This window comes from Branchiostoma floridae, chromosome 4 (genome assembly GCF_000003815.2).
Source record: "Branchiostoma floridae strain S238N-H82 chromosome 4, Bfl_VNyyK, whole genome shotgun sequence".
NCBI classification, from domain to species: Eukaryota; Metazoa; Chordata; class Leptocardii; order Amphioxiformes; family Branchiostomatidae; genus Branchiostoma; species Branchiostoma floridae.
The window spans coordinates 22,965,977-22,983,016 of record NC_049982.1 but is presented as its reverse complement, the minus strand read 5'-3'; the positions used below and the strand labels follow the sequence as shown (position 1 = coordinate 22,983,016).

The window sequence follows — 17,040 nt, the reverse complement described above, 5'->3', positions numbered from 1 at the left end:
TTTTATGCAGCGTTTGTGTGTGTTTCTGTGCTTGTGTATGCGGTGGTGAACAAGATAACTCAAGATGGCTGAATGGATTGGCTTCATATTTGGAGTGCAAATAAAAGTGTGACATAAACTGGAAATAATAAGATTTTGGGTCCCCAGCAACTTCCATAGGCACTGCAGAAAAAAATCCGGGCTTTATACCTTGTCCTCTGGACATGCTATGGCCATTTTGGGGCATTAGATAGAAAGAAATTACATAAGATTGCTCCCCCTAGCTGCTAGTTCTGAAATTGCGGCAGCATTTTGGAAAAATGTTTCGAAGAGGTTAATTCATGAAAGACTGATTTTGCAACTGCAAGCGTGTATTTGTCAAAACATTCTGAAGAACTGAACAACTGAATAAAGAAACAGCAGATTTCCATCATTGGGGGGATGCAGGTAGCTTAGGCAAAGATGTACACAAGTAGATACAAGATATGCAAATAAGGACTTCATTTGCAAAATTAATCAGAAATTCTATAATTCCATTGTTTTCAATAACTGGACTTCAATAAATATAACACAGTAATCCATGACAGATAGGGCATAAAGAGTAAAAAGTTATTGACATCATTAACCCAGGGCGAACCTTTCTATATCGGCCTTGTCAGCCACCAGCAAGCCTGCCCCAGATGTGGACAACACTTCGTTAGCAATGCCCAGCCAAGACCCCAGGCCTGTAGCTGTAGGCTGGCTAACTGCTGTCAGCTGTACAGCCAGGCTACTGTCCCCTGTGCTGCAGCAGGAGATCCACAGCCAGGCTACTGTCCCCTGTGCTGCAGCAGGAGATCCACAGCCAGGCTACTGTCCCCTGTGCTGCAGCAGGAGATCCACAGCCAGGCTACTGTCCCCTGTGCTGCAGCAGGAGATCCACAGCCAGGCTACTGTCCCCTGTGCTGCAGCAGGAGATCCACAGCCAGGCTACTGTCCCCTGTGCTGCAGCAGGAGATCCACAGCCAGGCTACTGTCCCCTGTGCTGCAGCAGGAGATCCACAGCCAGGCTACTGTCCTCTGTGCTGCAGCAGGAGATCCACAGCCAGGCTACTGTCCCCTGTGCTGCAGCAGGAGATCCACAGCCAGGCTACTGTCCCCTGTGCTGCAGCAGGAGATCCACAGCCAGGCTACTGTCCCCTGTGCTGCAGCAGGAGATCCACAGCCTGCTTCAGGTTATCCACAAAACCATCGGGATGAACACTGGGGTGGTGCTCATCTTCAGGTCTGCAAAATAAAAGTTTTTAACAATATCACGGAATGCATCATTATTCTGTTCCTTTAAAGGGATGCACGTTTGGTCTGCCGTTCTGACTATCCTGTCCTTCATACTGGTCAGTTACAGTAATGGATAACCAACATTCCTGTCCAAGGCACTGATCACTAACACTAATTTGTAACCAACATCTGTGCTTGGTACTAATCACTGACTCAAAGGGATAACCAGTTGAACATCCCTGTCCTTGGTGCTGATCACAATGAAAGATAACCAACATCTGTCCTTGGTACTGATCACTGGCACTAAGGGATGACCAACATCTGTCCTTGGTACTGATCACTGACACTGGCACTAAGGGATGACCAACATCTGTCCTTGGTACTGATCACTGGCACTAAGGGATGACCAACATCTGTCCTTGGTACTGATCACTGGCACTAAGGGATGACCAACATCTGTCCTTGGTACTGATCACTAACACTAATGGATAACCAACATTCCTGTCCTTGGTACTGATCACTAACACTAATGGATAACCAACATTCCTGTTCTTGGTACTGATCACTAACACTAATGGATAACCAACATTCCTGTTCTTGGTACTGATCACTAACACTAATGGATAGCCAACATTCCTGTCCTTGGTACTGATCACTAACACTAATGGATAACCAACATTCCTGTCCTTGGTACTGATCACTAACACTAATGGATAACCAACATTCCTGTTCTTGGTACTGATCACTAACACTAATGGATAGCCAACATTCCTGTCCTTGGTACTGATCACTAACACTAATGGATAACCAACATTCCTGTCCTTGGTACTGATCACTAACACTAATGGATAACCAACATTCCTGTCCTTGGTACTGATCACTAACACTAATGGATAACCAACATTCCTGTCCTTGGTACTGATTATAGCACTAATGGATAACCAACATTCCTGTCCTTGGTACTGATCACTAACACTAATGGATAACCAACATCCCTGTCCTTGGTACTGATCACTAACACTAAGGTGTAACTACATGCACTTATTGCTAACAGTAAGGGGTATCCAACATCCCTGTCAATGGTACTGATAATTAACAATGTGGTAAATAAACATCCCTGTCCTTGGCACTGGTCACTTACACTAAGGGCTAACTACATGTACTTAGGCCACACCAATTTAATTTGTTGCTTTCCGGATTTTCCCGAAAAAATTTAGTCCCAAGAAAAATAATATAGGCTTTGCTATAAAAAACATTCCAGGGGCACATACTGCTGATAAATCAATCAGAGAGCTTCTTTGCAGTCACATGATCAGAACGGTGGTATCAAATCAAAGAAAGAGATTCACTGGATAAATCATGCCATGAAAAGCTGAAAACTTGACTACTAACCTTGTTTTTGTGTTATATATGTTCACCCAAGACTTTTTGCAAATTTTTTCTTCTTTTTTTTCGCCCCGATATACACTAATTACAAGGTGTAACTACATGTACTTATTGCTGACGGTAAGGGGTAACCAACATCCCTGTCCTTGGTACTAATCACTAACACTATTGGAGCACAAACAGTCCTGTCCTTGGTACCAATACTAACACCATGTGTTTTATGACCAATTTGTGACTGTACACACCTGTAATTGCTGTCCTACGAGGGGCGTTCAAGAAGTAATCCACCTGACCCATTTCCCAAAGGAGGAGATTAATGAAACTTGGTGCAGTTATTAGTCTTTCTCTTCATAGGAATCACCCAGAGTTATGCATTTCTACCATCGTTTGATGCAGCTCTGTACACCGTTTTTGTAGGACGCCCCAGGTTGGTCCTGCAACAGATGCCTCATCAATGGCAGAAGAGGGACGACCAGGTCTGGGAGCTGTTTCCACAGACTTCCGGCCATGTTTGAATTCACAATGCCAGCGTTTTACAAGGTCATATGATGGGGAATCATCACCATAAGTTTCTTTTATTTCATCAAAAGTCTCATTTGGTATGCGTCCTTTCAAATACAAAAACCGGATCACTGCGCAACACTCAACTGGCTCCATTTCACACCTGGTCCATTTCACACCTGACTCAGTTCAAACACCTTTAAATCAAAAACCAAAATTAGTTCAGAGCTGTTTTTTGCAACATAACCCATAGAGATATGAATCATTACAAATGCAAAATTTCATCTAGATCAGACAACTGGAAGTGGGTCAGGTGGATTACTTCTGGAACGCCCCTCGTACCTGTATTTCCCTGTCCTAACTTGTAGGCCCCTCATCCCCACACTCTGGGCACCACCAATATCATTCATCACATCGTCTCCTACCATCAGGGCCTGAAGAATAAACAGTACTGGAGTGAAATAGAACTCCTGATATAAAAATTCATATGCAGTTCCATGTAGTGTTTTGAATAAATTCCTTTATTGTATATTTTGTCAACCTGAACTAAGTACAGGGCAAAACAAAGACATGTTTATGAACATACTCATATTCTAGCATATAGGTTGGGCTATTTCTTGCTTTTGGGCAATGAGGAACAATCATGTAGTATTGTATGGGTTTAGCTATTATAATAGTTGGTTTGTCAAGATGCAATTGCGTAATACAAATTTTTCAGTGCAACTCAAGGGGGATGGGTGAACCCAGCTGAGTGTCATTGCAGCCACCTTCCCCAAACTATCAGACATGTTACATGGGACTGCGTATTGGGCCCCAACACCTCCAATTGGGACCTGCTAGAGGCAAACAAAGGCCGTGGACTGGCTGCAGTATTGGGACGGAATAATATGATGAAGTACATCTCAATAGGACTTAAGGCAGGCAATATACTTTCTACATTAGACCACAGCAAGTAAATTTTATGGATGACATCAGCGCACGCATTAATTTTCGCCTGATTTCAGAAAAAACAAGAATTTTTTTCTTCTGCAGGGATGGTCAACATGACGATAAAGTACCAAAATGAGCAAATATATTGTAATGTAGCCTAATAATTGTACTAGTAGAAGTGACACTTGCGAGGTACCCAGGACTGTAGTTGTAGAAATGAAACTTACTGGATAGTTGTAAAAGTGACACCAATATGGAAGCTATGAGTGTGGTTGCCAACTTTGTCAGTGATGCCAGTCTACCACACTAGTGTCACTTTTACAACACCAGTAGTAATACAGGAATGAATGCCTTGTTGGCTCTGATACCATGTTTTGTCCCTTTAATTATTTTTACAACAGTCATCACAACTTTATGGTGCCCATTTTTGAAAATGTAGCCATTTTGTTTTTTTAACCCATCTTGTTTCCTTTTCGCCCCATCACACTATTTTTACAGTCTGCAGAGGATGTCATCCATAAAATTTATTTGCTGTGGCCTTATGAAAAAATATTTCTATCATTTCATACACTTTAACGTTACCTTCTATAATGTTGGAGGTACAAAACTCACTGTTCTCTTGCTCTATTGAAAGACTTATCGGAGTTGGGTGTAACATTCCCAATTTAAGTATAACTCCAATAATAACATAATGTATGACAAACTTTGATGATACTGTCCTTACTTGAATTTGGCTTGTGGTGGCAAATAGCAGTCCCTACAGGGAAAGTGGTACCTACATGTTGAGGTTGGACCCCCATGTCCTGAAGGGCTGCTAAGAAGAAGGCCTTGGCCGGCTTCCCCACCACCTCTGCCTCCACATCACAGGCATACTGGAGCACAAACAGAACAGAGCGCATGTTGACCACATGTGGACTCTGATTGATCTTTCTTAGAAATCCACAGAAACTGGAAACATCTTGTATTTTGCTCAGCAAATTTGCCACAGATGTATACATGTAGGAGATCACATTATCTTTGCTGCACCTTGTAAACAATACCCAGTTTCCCACCATGGAGATCTTTGTTTCTTTGTTCAAACCTTAAAGTGTTTTATAGGGTTAATGCTGACTGCATGCATACTGCTGTAAACCCAAGCATATCTGTTTTAACTGGTTTGATTTCATTTGTGATATTTTTTGTGCAAAGATTTTATTTTTAAGATGGTAAAAGTGCCTAAGACGTTCAAGTCTAATTTATAAAAAAAACATCCAATTCAGCCCTGTCACTGCAACGCACTTTTCATAGCTGATCACAATGATCAGTATAAACCATTCATTTATTCAGTCCACTTATTATTTTGTTTGAAGACTATTATGCTATTATTAGGACGAAGCAAGTATGATATAGTATTTTGCAATTATATCAGATTCTATAATATGCTTCTTTTTGGACAGATTCATGACAATTAATGAGTATTTTCTTCATTCTTATGACATTGTGATAAAAGTCTTTTTTCAAAATTACAGCAATATGTTACTGGCGTGTGACCATACAATAAAAGCAATGGATATTAGCAATTTGGTACTCACCTCCAAAGCTTTCATGTAAACACCAACGTCCAAAGTCAAGCCATCTGTTTCTTTATAATATCGGCTGTAAGAACAGATCTTGAGCTGAACTTGGTATCATCCGTGGGCATTTAATACTTAATGTTTAGAAATAATACAAGGGTTCCTAGATCTCATGCCACCATAAGCTACTTAGAGTTTCTAGTATACCTTGCTTAACTGCAGTTCATTGATCATGAAAATCTAATTTGATTTACACTCCAAGTTTCCAACTTTTATTGAAAACGAAAATCATTGCAGCCTAAAAGGCTGAATTGCGAGGTTCATACAAGGATTTAAATGGTATTACAGTACAGCAAGTACTTTCAGCTTACAACAGTAAAAGCAATCATCTACTAATAAATACACATAATAAATTATAACATAACACGTGTATGAATTCAGTTGAATGTATAGATTATGTTAATTTTTGGCGACCCCTCAGGAGTAAGCCAAATGGTATTGTATTGTGTGCTTATGCAGGTCATATACTTGTGATGTGACTCTACCTTTCCTTATATTATTATTCTGTATCAAAAAATGAACAAGAAGAAACTGATTTTGTCACCAAAAATTGCACATATTCAATTGTACACCAAAAAGATTCACAAAACATTTTTAGTCTCAGCAATTCGATGACTGAATCAAGTTGCAGCGAGGCCTAATGGTGTAGCATTGCATGCAAGTAGCTTGACAAAAGGCAAACTACTGGGAGGGAGACATCCTGCATTTTCAGGAAAATGTGGCCTTCCTAGCATCAATATAAACATTGTACCATATACATGATATGTAACTAAATGCCGAGGTCAAAGATTTCAATCCTTAGATATGCCTGTGTCGAAAGGTAACACCTCAAATCTTAGATTACATACAAATTCAAACAGTGCAAATGCAACAGCTTTTGTTGCTAAAATGATAGATCACTCACCCTTTTCCCATAGATATTAAAATAGGATCCTGCAACCCCACCAGAACTCTAAAGGCTTCGTTGAGATTTTTATAGGAAAATTCATCAGTTGCATCTCCGATCAGGACACAGTTGGGGCTGGAGCAGTCCACTCCCTCAAACTCAGGTCGACAATCTGCAGTAGGGTAGAGGAGTACCTTTTGTTAGTTAGTGTTGGCTGGTATGAAAACATTCATTATAAAGTTGTTAGTGGGAAGCTACAGCGCCCATAACAAGAGCTATCTACCACTCACGACCAAAGCATTACAGAGACTTTCAAGATATAAAAAACGGAAGACTTAGTTCTGCTGTAGTGCAGTTGCTAGGGGTCCCATTAGCAGACTTATCCTTAAAAGTTTGTTTTCCCGACCCTGGCCAACGTTAGAAATATCATCAGGATCCATCCATGGCTTCATGAGTCATGCCGTTAACACACACAGAGAGACAGACAGACACACCAAAAACACATATTAACCTTCTAGCATTGGTAAAGGTAATATTTAGAGGTATTTCTTGAGGCATGTTTAACCTGGATGGATGAGGAGGTGGGGTCGGAGGTTCCTGTCCCTCAGAACGATGCACGCTGCAGGAGCTGGAGCGAACACCTCCTCCCGCTGTACCGGGAAGCCCAGCCCACACAGCTTGGTGACCAGATGGTCTCGGGTGCACTGTGTCTCATTGGTGCAGAACCGAACACTCAGCCCCGACTGTTTCAATCTGGACATATGACCGAAGATAAGTGTCAGATCAAAGATATACTTCAGGTATGTTTCATAACAAAGATAAATTTCAAACCAAAGACATATTTCTAGACCAAAGATATATTTCAGACCAAACAATATATATTTCAGAACAAAATAAAATACATTACAGAACAAAAATATATTACAGACCAAACATATATCAGATTGAACAAAGTTGTGTTTCAGTCCAAATATGTAGCTACAGGATTTGTATTTTAGACGAAATATATTCCAGAGCAAAATTATATTTCAGATATGGGGTATTTCAGACCAAATATTCATAAGCATAGTTTTTATACATTGTAAAACAAAAATGTTGAACAAAGATGCTTTTTACATTAGGCTAATTTTCAAAACACCTTTGGCATGAAGGTTTCAGATGTCATTAGATCTTATATTACGCACCTAAATTACTATGAGCCTTGCTATGAAGGTGAAAACACGATTCTGAAATGGGTGACCTAGCATCAGTGTGGACAAACCTAGAAACCTTACACATCACTGTCTCAGGGCTCGAAATACCGGGTGCATGTACACCTTGGTGCACCCAAAATTGGAGCTGAGCATTTTCGTAGGTTTACATATATGTGTAAAGATATCAAAGTATATTAAGTATACACCATATTCTTGACACCTAAGCATTAGAAAGATGATAAAATGTTGGTCGCAGTACTTGTTTTAGAATTTGAATTTGGGTTCATCAAAATTAGGTTTTTCTGATATTTTACTTTATTGTATGTGATGCACCCAAAATTTATTTTCTAAGTTTTGAGGAGGCTTATGAAAGTCACCCAGCAAGGTACTTATATTGTATATTTGTTACTCATACAATTTGATTTATCTTGTAAAATGCATCTGGTGTTTTCCTGGGGACAGTCTCTAAGTCTAATGGCAAGTTTCTTTCATTAACTTCTATAATAATTTTAAGTATGAAATGCCTACATTCAGAATCAACTTTTGAGAATGCTTAGACAATTATATATCGCTCTCCTTGGAAATTCAAATGTAATCATCAGAGGTTTCTAAGTTCAAAAGAGTGAAACCAGATGACTTAACGTCATGTAAAGCTACCCAATGCTACATTCACTAATTTGAAATAACATTTGAAAGAAAATGAGCTATTAAATAAGATTATATTGTTTCAGGTTGTTTTCTCAAAGAAAGGTTGAGCTTGTCAATCTCAACATGAATCAAGGAGTAATAAAGGCGTTTCAATAAAACCCCCTCGACAATTAACGGACCAGACAATCAAGTATGTTAAAAACAACCTATGGCATACAAGTAGGGGTTAGACAAACTGTTTTTCCCATACCGTACAGGTGTAGGTCTTGGCACAAGCACACAAACAACAGCTCTCCTTCACAACGTCCGGGCAAGAACAATTCTTCTCTGGGTAGATTTTGAAGGTAAGTCTTCCATAAAGTACCATTATCTGAACAGGAAACTCCACCGTCTATTGCACAGTATTGGGAGTCAGAGCCCAACCCTCAACCCAAGTCAGGTAACCATTTTCATGTCATACCTGTGATGCAAAAACGATTGATACGGGTTTTCTGGACCGTGTGATGACTTTCCGTATCACATGGCTTCTAAGATGTATCACACATTGTCAGGCTTCCTTCAAGTAAATCGTACGATTTTGAACGGGCCGAATATGGCACGGTTAAAAATTTGAATACTGGATTCGGACGGTAGAATTGCTGTTGTTATAATCTTTTGTTCGAGGACACAACATATTCTCAACAGTTCTGGTGCATTTTGCATCGAAATATGTGTTTTCCCAGGTGGGTATGACATAAATAAAATACAACACGGTGTATTCCGCATCACCCTCGGTCCCAGACCTCCCGCTGGTCGGATCACCCTCCGGTCATCAGCCGTCGGGTGATCCTTCCCGCGGTCGGGCTGGTACCTCGGGAGATACGGAATACACCGTGTTGTATTCTATATCTATGCCTGGGTGGAGTGATAAGGAAAGTCATGTAAAGTGCCTTCTCCAACGGCAAAAGATTGGTTACCGTAGCATGACAGGATTTGAACCCAGTACCTTTGGGTTCTGGACTAAACACCCTGCAGTTATGCCACACGACCACACTTAATTCGTCCATACGTAACTTTCAGCTACATGTAACAGGTACATACATTTAACTTTTTTGTGCTTAAAGCATCCTCCAAAGTCAGGTTAGCAAAACGTGAAACTTTGCTGAGTCATACATACATTCGATACCAATTGTGTCTCAAATTTTTATTAAGCTAGATTTAACATACAAGTCTTACACAATCAATGTGGTTTTAGTCAGCTAAGCCCAAACATGGATGCAGCCAGATTTAAAAGTCATGCAGTCATAAAATTCTTTAGAAAACTAAGGAACAAATTTCCCTTTTATCTCTAAGTTTTATTAACTTAGTTATAGAAGCCTTGGGTTAGTTTGTTTTCTGTTCCCTATTCAACATGGTAACAGTGTTAAGGAGAGTCGTTGGCAAGCGGTAACAATTTGCAATTGGTTGGTTGGACAAATGATTGGTACTAAGGGATATGTGACAAAAAATAATATGTCATGTAATAACTGATGATAGAGCCGTCACAGAATAACATAACAGCACATTTTAGTCTAGTGCACTACACTAAGAAATCTGTCAAAGTGTTTTTGTAATTAAAAGCTAAATTCAATTAGATGCCCATAAAGATCCCCATAGTTAAATGAATTGTCCAATTTGTTTCTATTATCAATTGTACTAAATATAATAGAATGGTTTATTCATAATTCTAGTACATGGATATACTAGAACAATATTGCAGCCTGTTAAACATTGCAGTAAAACGGACTGAATTAAGTGAACAGCCATCTTACACTTATCGTCAGGCCTTCACATTTTTGCTTTTCTTGTACATGTTTTTTTCCACGAATATTTGTGCCTTATTTTGAAATATCTTTTTTTATTTCACAATTTTTCACAACACCCCACAAAATTGAGTCCTTCCCTGTGATTATTCAAAAAGCTAGTATTTGTAATGAATAGCATAGAATTGATAAATACACATAATTGTACTCTGAACAATGCTGTTATAATAGATAGCAACATAAACACTGACGTAGCCACATACTCGTAAACAATTTCACATTTTATCTACGTAGTTATATTTTTCTATTTTGCTACTTTAATGGTACAAGTAATAGCATTATATCATAACTATATTGGTCATAAATTTTACACCTGTACAGAGACTGGATCATGGAGACAAAGCTAGCATGTATGCTGATATTTCTTCTGGTCATCCTGGTGCGCGGGCCAACAGAAGCTTCCTGCAGCTGCCCACCAGCACCTTTCTGCAGCTGTAACAGTATGAATATCTCTAGCATTCCACAAAACCTTTATCCATACATCAGGGACTTGTTCTTGAAAGATAACCTGATTACAACTTTGGATCAGTCTGACTTCTCAAAATACAAAAACTTGAAAGTTTTAGATTTGACAACTAATCATATCTCTACAATCAATGACCACTCATTCAGTTCCTTGTCAATCTTGATACTATTATGTCTTAACAGAAACCACCTTACAATCCTTAAAAAAAACACGTTTACAGGGTTAGAAAACCTGCACCAACTTCATCTGTGCTGTAACAGCATTAACAATATCCAGGCAGGAACTTTTGGTACAATGCAGAAACTTAAAATGTTGTACCTATACAAGAACAAGCTAACAAGGCTCAGATCTGACATGTTTACAGGTTTGGTAAATTTGCAAGAACTGTGGTGTCATTGCAATGAAATCAATGATATTCAGGCAGGAACTTTTAATACAACATTGAAGCTAACAATGTTGATCCTGTATCAGAACAAGCTAACAAGGCTCAGATCTGACATATTTACAGGATTGGTAAATTTGCAAGAACTGTGGTGTCATGGCAATGAAATCAATGATATTCAGGCAGGAACTTTTAATACAACATTGAAGCTAACAAGGTTGATCCTGTATCAGAACAAGCTAACAAGGCTTAGATCTGGCATGTTTGCAGGGTTAGGAAATTTGCGCAGACTTATCCTGAGCAATAATGTTATCAGCAACATTCAGGATGGAACTTTTAATCAAACTTCAGAACTCAATTTTTTAGACTTGAATATGAACATGAATTTGTCAAGTCTCAGAGCTGGAATGTTTACAGGGTTGGGTAAGTTGGAAAAACTTGGGCTAGTATTGAACGGCATCACAGACATTCAGGCTGGAACTTTCACAGACCTGAAAAGTCTGTCTCACATTGACTTGCTGGACAACAACATCAAAGTGTTTCCCATTGAAGAGCTCTCAAAAGTTCGACACATTTCTAAACTCTACCTTTCTAAAAACCAAATGGAAATACTTCCCATGATGGCCCATAAGATGCTGGCATCAATCTCTGTTGTTTACATTGGCAACAACCCCTGGCATTGTGACTGTAGGATGTTTCCCTTTAGGGTACAGATGACTGGATCGTATACATTTGAAAACCAGATCATTTGTTCCCAGCCTGACAAAATCTCTGGACAAAAGCTTAAAGATATAAGTCTTATAGATCTGATGTACTGTGATCAGGAAGAACCAAACATTGTGAGATTTGAGAGAAACAAACGTAACACGCCAACAGAGGAAGTGAGTTTGGTCTGTGAGGCTTCAGGAATCCCCACACCAGACATCACAGTCATTCTCCCATCTGGATTGAACAAAACTGTTGAGTCAGGAGGGAGAGAGACGGTGAATGCCAATGGTACCATGACCATAAACATAACTGCAGCAGATGCTGGTCTGTACGTCTGTGTTGCAGCAAGTCCTGTTGGCTCCACATTTGCCACACTGTCTGTAGAATTCCAAGTGGACAAGCTCACAACTCTTACATCTGGTATAGAACAGTCAACTTCACCTCTTACTATCCCCCACACCTCAGACCATCCAGAAAGCACGGTGAGTTTTAAGGAGTCTGCTCCTAAATTCTTCCTGCCTGTTCTTGTTCGGTCTGTGTGTGGTACAGGAGCCAGTGCTGTCCTCTTTGGTGCCATCGTCTTTGTGATTTGGTCCAAAAGGAGGGCCAAGAATCTCCCTCCATATCCAGACCCCAGTGTTGTTTCAAACACCACAAGCAACACATCAAATGTGACAACTAAATGTAGCCATGATCAGACACCATTGGCTTCACCCATGGCTGCAGTTAAATCCCTTGTCAGAAACCCACAGTATGAGTCAGGGACGGCTGTCTCAAATGGTCTAAATGAAGATGTGAACATGACCCCAAAAGGCCCTATACCTGTAGCTGCCACAGACCCAGAGTCCGATGACTGCACACTCACAAACACCACAGCAGCTACTGTAACATCCAGCCTTGGTCAGGCAGCACTAGGGGAGTCCAAGGTTATCACAAAATCCTTGATAAACCCACAATATGACTCAAGATCTGCTGTTTTGCATAATATGTCCCAAATCACAGGCTCTACAGTTTTCCCAACCGCCAACAATAATGCAGCAGCTGCTGCTGTAACAACCACCCAAAATCAGACAGCATTGGCTGAGTGCCAGTTTATCACAAAATCCATGGTAAACCCACAACATGGCTCCAGATCAGCAGCAGATACAACCCCAACAGGCCCTACAGTTCCAGACTCTAATGTTTTCCCAACCACAAGCAGCACAGCTACTGTGACAACCAGGTTAACAATGTCAGGTGTTTATCAGTCTTGCAGTAAATCCTCAGGTACAAACCCACATTATGGCTCCAGCACAACTGTCTCTGATCAGTGCCATCATCTGTACAACTATGGGGAAACATCACCCAAAACCTATTGATTAGTAAGATCTGTAAAGTTGTAGGTGAGGTTGAGTCATTTTCTGTTATAGGGTTTAACTTAGTAATTTTTTTTTGCAATTTTTCAAAAATTAAAATGATGTTTTATTTTCCCCTAAAATTTACCAAAAGAGAGAGGTTGAAGTTGGTAGCTGAAGGGATATCCTTCCAAGATCATTGGTACAAAAGAAAAAAAGGAAAAAATAATCTTAAGGCAATGTTGTAATCAGATTACTTAGCTGGGTCTCTCAAACCTCACAAAATACATGTAACTGCCTTACTGCCTTAAGTCATGTACATGCATATGATTGTGGTATCCTGGGATACAGACTGAACTCCAAGCACAAGTGTTGTTAAAAGTACACAGAAAAGTTAATGATAAGTTTGTATATACATTTTGTGTACTTTGTTAGTTGCTCATTACACATACTGTCAAATGATAAAAACATTGAATGTGCTATACTTAAAAAGTGCATGTAGTTCACAGTTTACAATTAAACATTCTGTATGTCATTGCTTTAGCAATAGGACAAATACCAAATACTAGTAGCAACAACATAGACCATAGGTGGTAATTAGCAGATTTTAATGTATGTCATTGATTTTAAAAATTGTATGGTAATTTTGATTCTCATGACAACATCTTCAGAACATTCTAAATGACAGAAATCTGAAGGATTCAATTTCTAAGAAGGCATAGCATTTGGCATGTACATTATGCTGTCAGGTGCATTTTTGTTGGAAAAGATATTTCTCGATTTAATGAATTGAAAACAAAAATAATTGCTGTGTCACCATTTTTCATATCAACTTACTAGTAGTATGCTTACTTAGAACATGAATTGTTGTACATTTAATGTAATAAAATGTTCACAATTGCAATGTTTAAAAAAAATTAAGAAAAAACTTTAAGACAACCAATATCCTTTTCTGATGATTTTTGCTTAAGTACTAACTTACTGTGACATGGATACTGCATTTGATCTTGATGTTATTCATAGGTGATTATATTTAAGATGAAATCATACGACAAAGTGTTTCTAGAACTCTACTTGGAATTTGCTACGAAGATTGCTAACAACTGATTCATTAAAACATTCTCTGGAGTAAATCCAATGCATTAATAATTGAGTTATCAGTTGTATATGGTTTCAACTTATTGTTGTATCTGTAATGTCTCCTGTTTTCAATATGCAATAACAATGTTAATACAATTGTACTAATTTTCAGTTTGTGACTTCAAAAATACTAGACATTTTACATCATTTCATAGTTTTATTGATATCAATTCATAGTTGTGGTTAAATACTTGTTGGACTTCAGATTGTTTTCAGACAGGGAAAATTTAAGGATATAGTGGATGCTGTGTGAAGCATCTAACCATTTGCAAACCTGATAATTAATCCTTTTGTATTGTGAAGACTTAAGATTTGTTTTGGTTTAAGGTTGCAACGTTATAGTTTGATTTCAGCTTTCTGTACTAAATAGATGGGCCTGATCCAATGTACATGTATAATTGGAAAAGAGTATTACTGGAGTTTGAAGTCCAATATGATATATTAAGATCTAGAAATGTTTGTGGAAAGGTTTTCAAGAAAATGATATCTTGATGTTTATGTATTAAGGAGTGAACATTGAATTGAAATTTTGAGGCTGATAGTACATTTGTATTTGTTCAGCACACTTGTATTTGTTAACTTTTAATCAGCACAATAAAAACTTTTAAAATGTCTGATTGTGTGTTGACATGTTCTGTGATGAGTTTGAAATATAAACTTCATACAAGATTAATGTAAATGTTATGTGAATAATTTAAAACAATATTAATGGTTCACAACTAGATGTGTCAGCATGGTTTTCAAAACTAATTCAATATATACATATATTAGTCAATCATACAATACCATACATAACATTGAATTGAACCAGGACAATTTGCTAACGTTACAGACTTTCAACTTCTAAAGCTTCAGACAATTTGTGCCATTTTATGTAATATCAGTGGGGTTTTATGTTTGGAGGGAAATAAAAAAAAAACTGAGAGGATGATAGCGACCATGATGTAAAATAGCAAATTCTGTAGTTAAAAATACATATTTGTACTGCACACTTTGTATATCGTATTTTTTTCCTCTAAACTTCAACCGTATCACGTTGAATTCATATACAGAAGCTGCGTCGTCTGTTCTAGGACCATGTTCCCCTGCTGGTGGTTTTACATAAATACAAGAAAGAGTACAAGAGAGTTCAAGTGCCTACTTTTTCACGGCCTCCACAGATCCAGGAATGGCCACGCCCCCTTCCGCGCCACTATCGTACAAAACACCAGAAATATCCAGTAAAACGCCCTGAATGTCCGAGCAACTGTCGAACCAACTACCAGAGGAAGCCATCTTGGGCGGCCAAAGGTTACTAGACTAGTACATTCAAAAAAGAGGGGTATTACTTTCTAGGATTTCCTCCACATTCTGTCATAAAAAATCTAATACACTGTGATATTAGAACAAAAGCAGCAGGAAAGGAAAGTTATTGACGCTGATACTATATGTTGAAGTTACTTCATGCATACCACTGAGACACATTAAAAGTTTGACCCATGTTTGAGTGGTATGTTCCCGTATGATAGTTCATAGTTCATCACCGGCACCGGTGTCGAGGAATGCGAAGTCAGCTTGTCGTCAAGAAGACAAGTCCTGGACAAGACTACACTTTCCAACCACAGTGGAGGTAAGGAATATATTAATCACGCTTTTGAAATTGTCGTAGTAAAACTAAGTTCTGCTTTACGTTACTTTCACTGTGCCTCCGCTCCGGCCTCCCTGGCTTCATCGACAAGTTTATGTGATCGTGAGCGTGTGTGGCTGTGTGTGTGTCCTTGATCTGTATGACTGTGTGCATCAGTGCATCTGTATGTGTGTGTGCTTGTCTGTATCATATATGCCTGTCTGTATGTGTGCATGTGTCTGTATGTGTAACGGTTATGTTTATGTGTCTCAGTATATCTTTAAACAAGCCGTCTACAGCACTGTCAAACTATTTCAAGTAGTCAGTTAATCTACATAATCAACTTGGCAGTGTTGCTATCACAATTTGTTACAGAAGTAACGGTTACTATAAACAAGGACGTTACATCAACGATGTAACGTCCTTGCTATAAAGTTTGCAAATTCAAAGCAGTATAGACAACGTACAGAGGAGAAGGGTTGTACGTAGATAGAAAAATGACCAAGGATGATAGTTTAATGAGATTGAAAATGTTGTTCTTTTCTATATTAACGTTAACATTCTAATACAGTGTGCGTGCACAAGGAAAATTAGGTTTGGCAAAAGATCTAGATCTGCATGTTAAAGATTTGGAAACTTAAGAGATTTTCACACTACGCATAGTCGCATACTATGGTACAGTATAAAAACAGTTGAATCCTGTTTCAGTTTTGTACGACCCAATGCACTTAGGTAGGTTATATCTGATCTGGGTATTGTACATCAGTGATGTGACATCACTCAGATTGACATACAGGTAAGACATATATTGATAAAACCAACAGATCACATTAAAATCAAATGTATGTACAGATGTCATGGTCAATCTAACTACTGTTAAACTGTTGCTCCTCGTGGGGCCGCGTAGCACAGTGGTAGTGTATTTGGCCCGTGACCGAGAGGTCGCCGGTTCGAATCCGCCTGCCGTGTTGCCGGTCTTGTGCCCTTGGGAAAGGCACTTTACAGGACTTTCCTCACTTTACTCAAGTGAAAAATGAGTCGTCACTCGGATAGGACGTTAAATCGAGGTCCCGTGTATGGGGAGAGCCATACCCCATGCACGTTAAAGAACCCCCACACGTGCGATGGTGCGGTGTGCGTTGGTGCAAATCCTTCTGTCGGAAGTTGGTG

General features: G+C 39.0%; 1 protein-coding gene across 1 annotated transcript; it reads right to left on the bottom strand.

Annotated features, from left to right (window-relative positions):
- Positions 1-592: 592 nt before the first annotated feature.
- On the bottom strand, positions 593-15,589 carry LOC118414507 (phospholysine phosphohistidine inorganic pyrophosphate phosphatase-like). Its single transcript, XM_035818596.1, has 7 exons — positions 15,406-15,589; positions 7,118-7,305; positions 6,571-6,724; positions 5,625-5,688; positions 4,833-4,925; positions 3,466-3,557; positions 593-1,245 (listed from the first exon to the last, which is right to left on the bottom strand). Exons 1-7 carry the CDS (start codon positions 15,537-15,539, stop codon positions 1,149-1,151), a joined length of 822 nt encoding a protein of 273 aa, XP_035674489.1. The 5' UTR covers positions 15,540-15,589; the 3' UTR covers positions 593-1,148.
- Positions 15,590-17,040: the final 1,451 nt, after the last annotated feature.

Coding starts and splice junctions, on each gene's coding strand:
- LOC118414507 (XM_035818596.1), bottom strand. CDS start 15,539: ATGGCTTCCTCTGGTAGTTGGTTCGACAGTTGCTCGGACATTCAGGGC. Junction 7,306..15,405: donor TCTGTGGAGGCCGTGAAAAA/GTAGGCACTTGA, acceptor TCATATGTCCAG/ATTGAAACAGTCGGGGCTGA. Junction 1,246..3,465: donor GTTAGGACAGGGAAATACAG/GTACGAGGGGCG, acceptor TTTATTTTGCAG/ACCTGAAGATGAGCACCACC.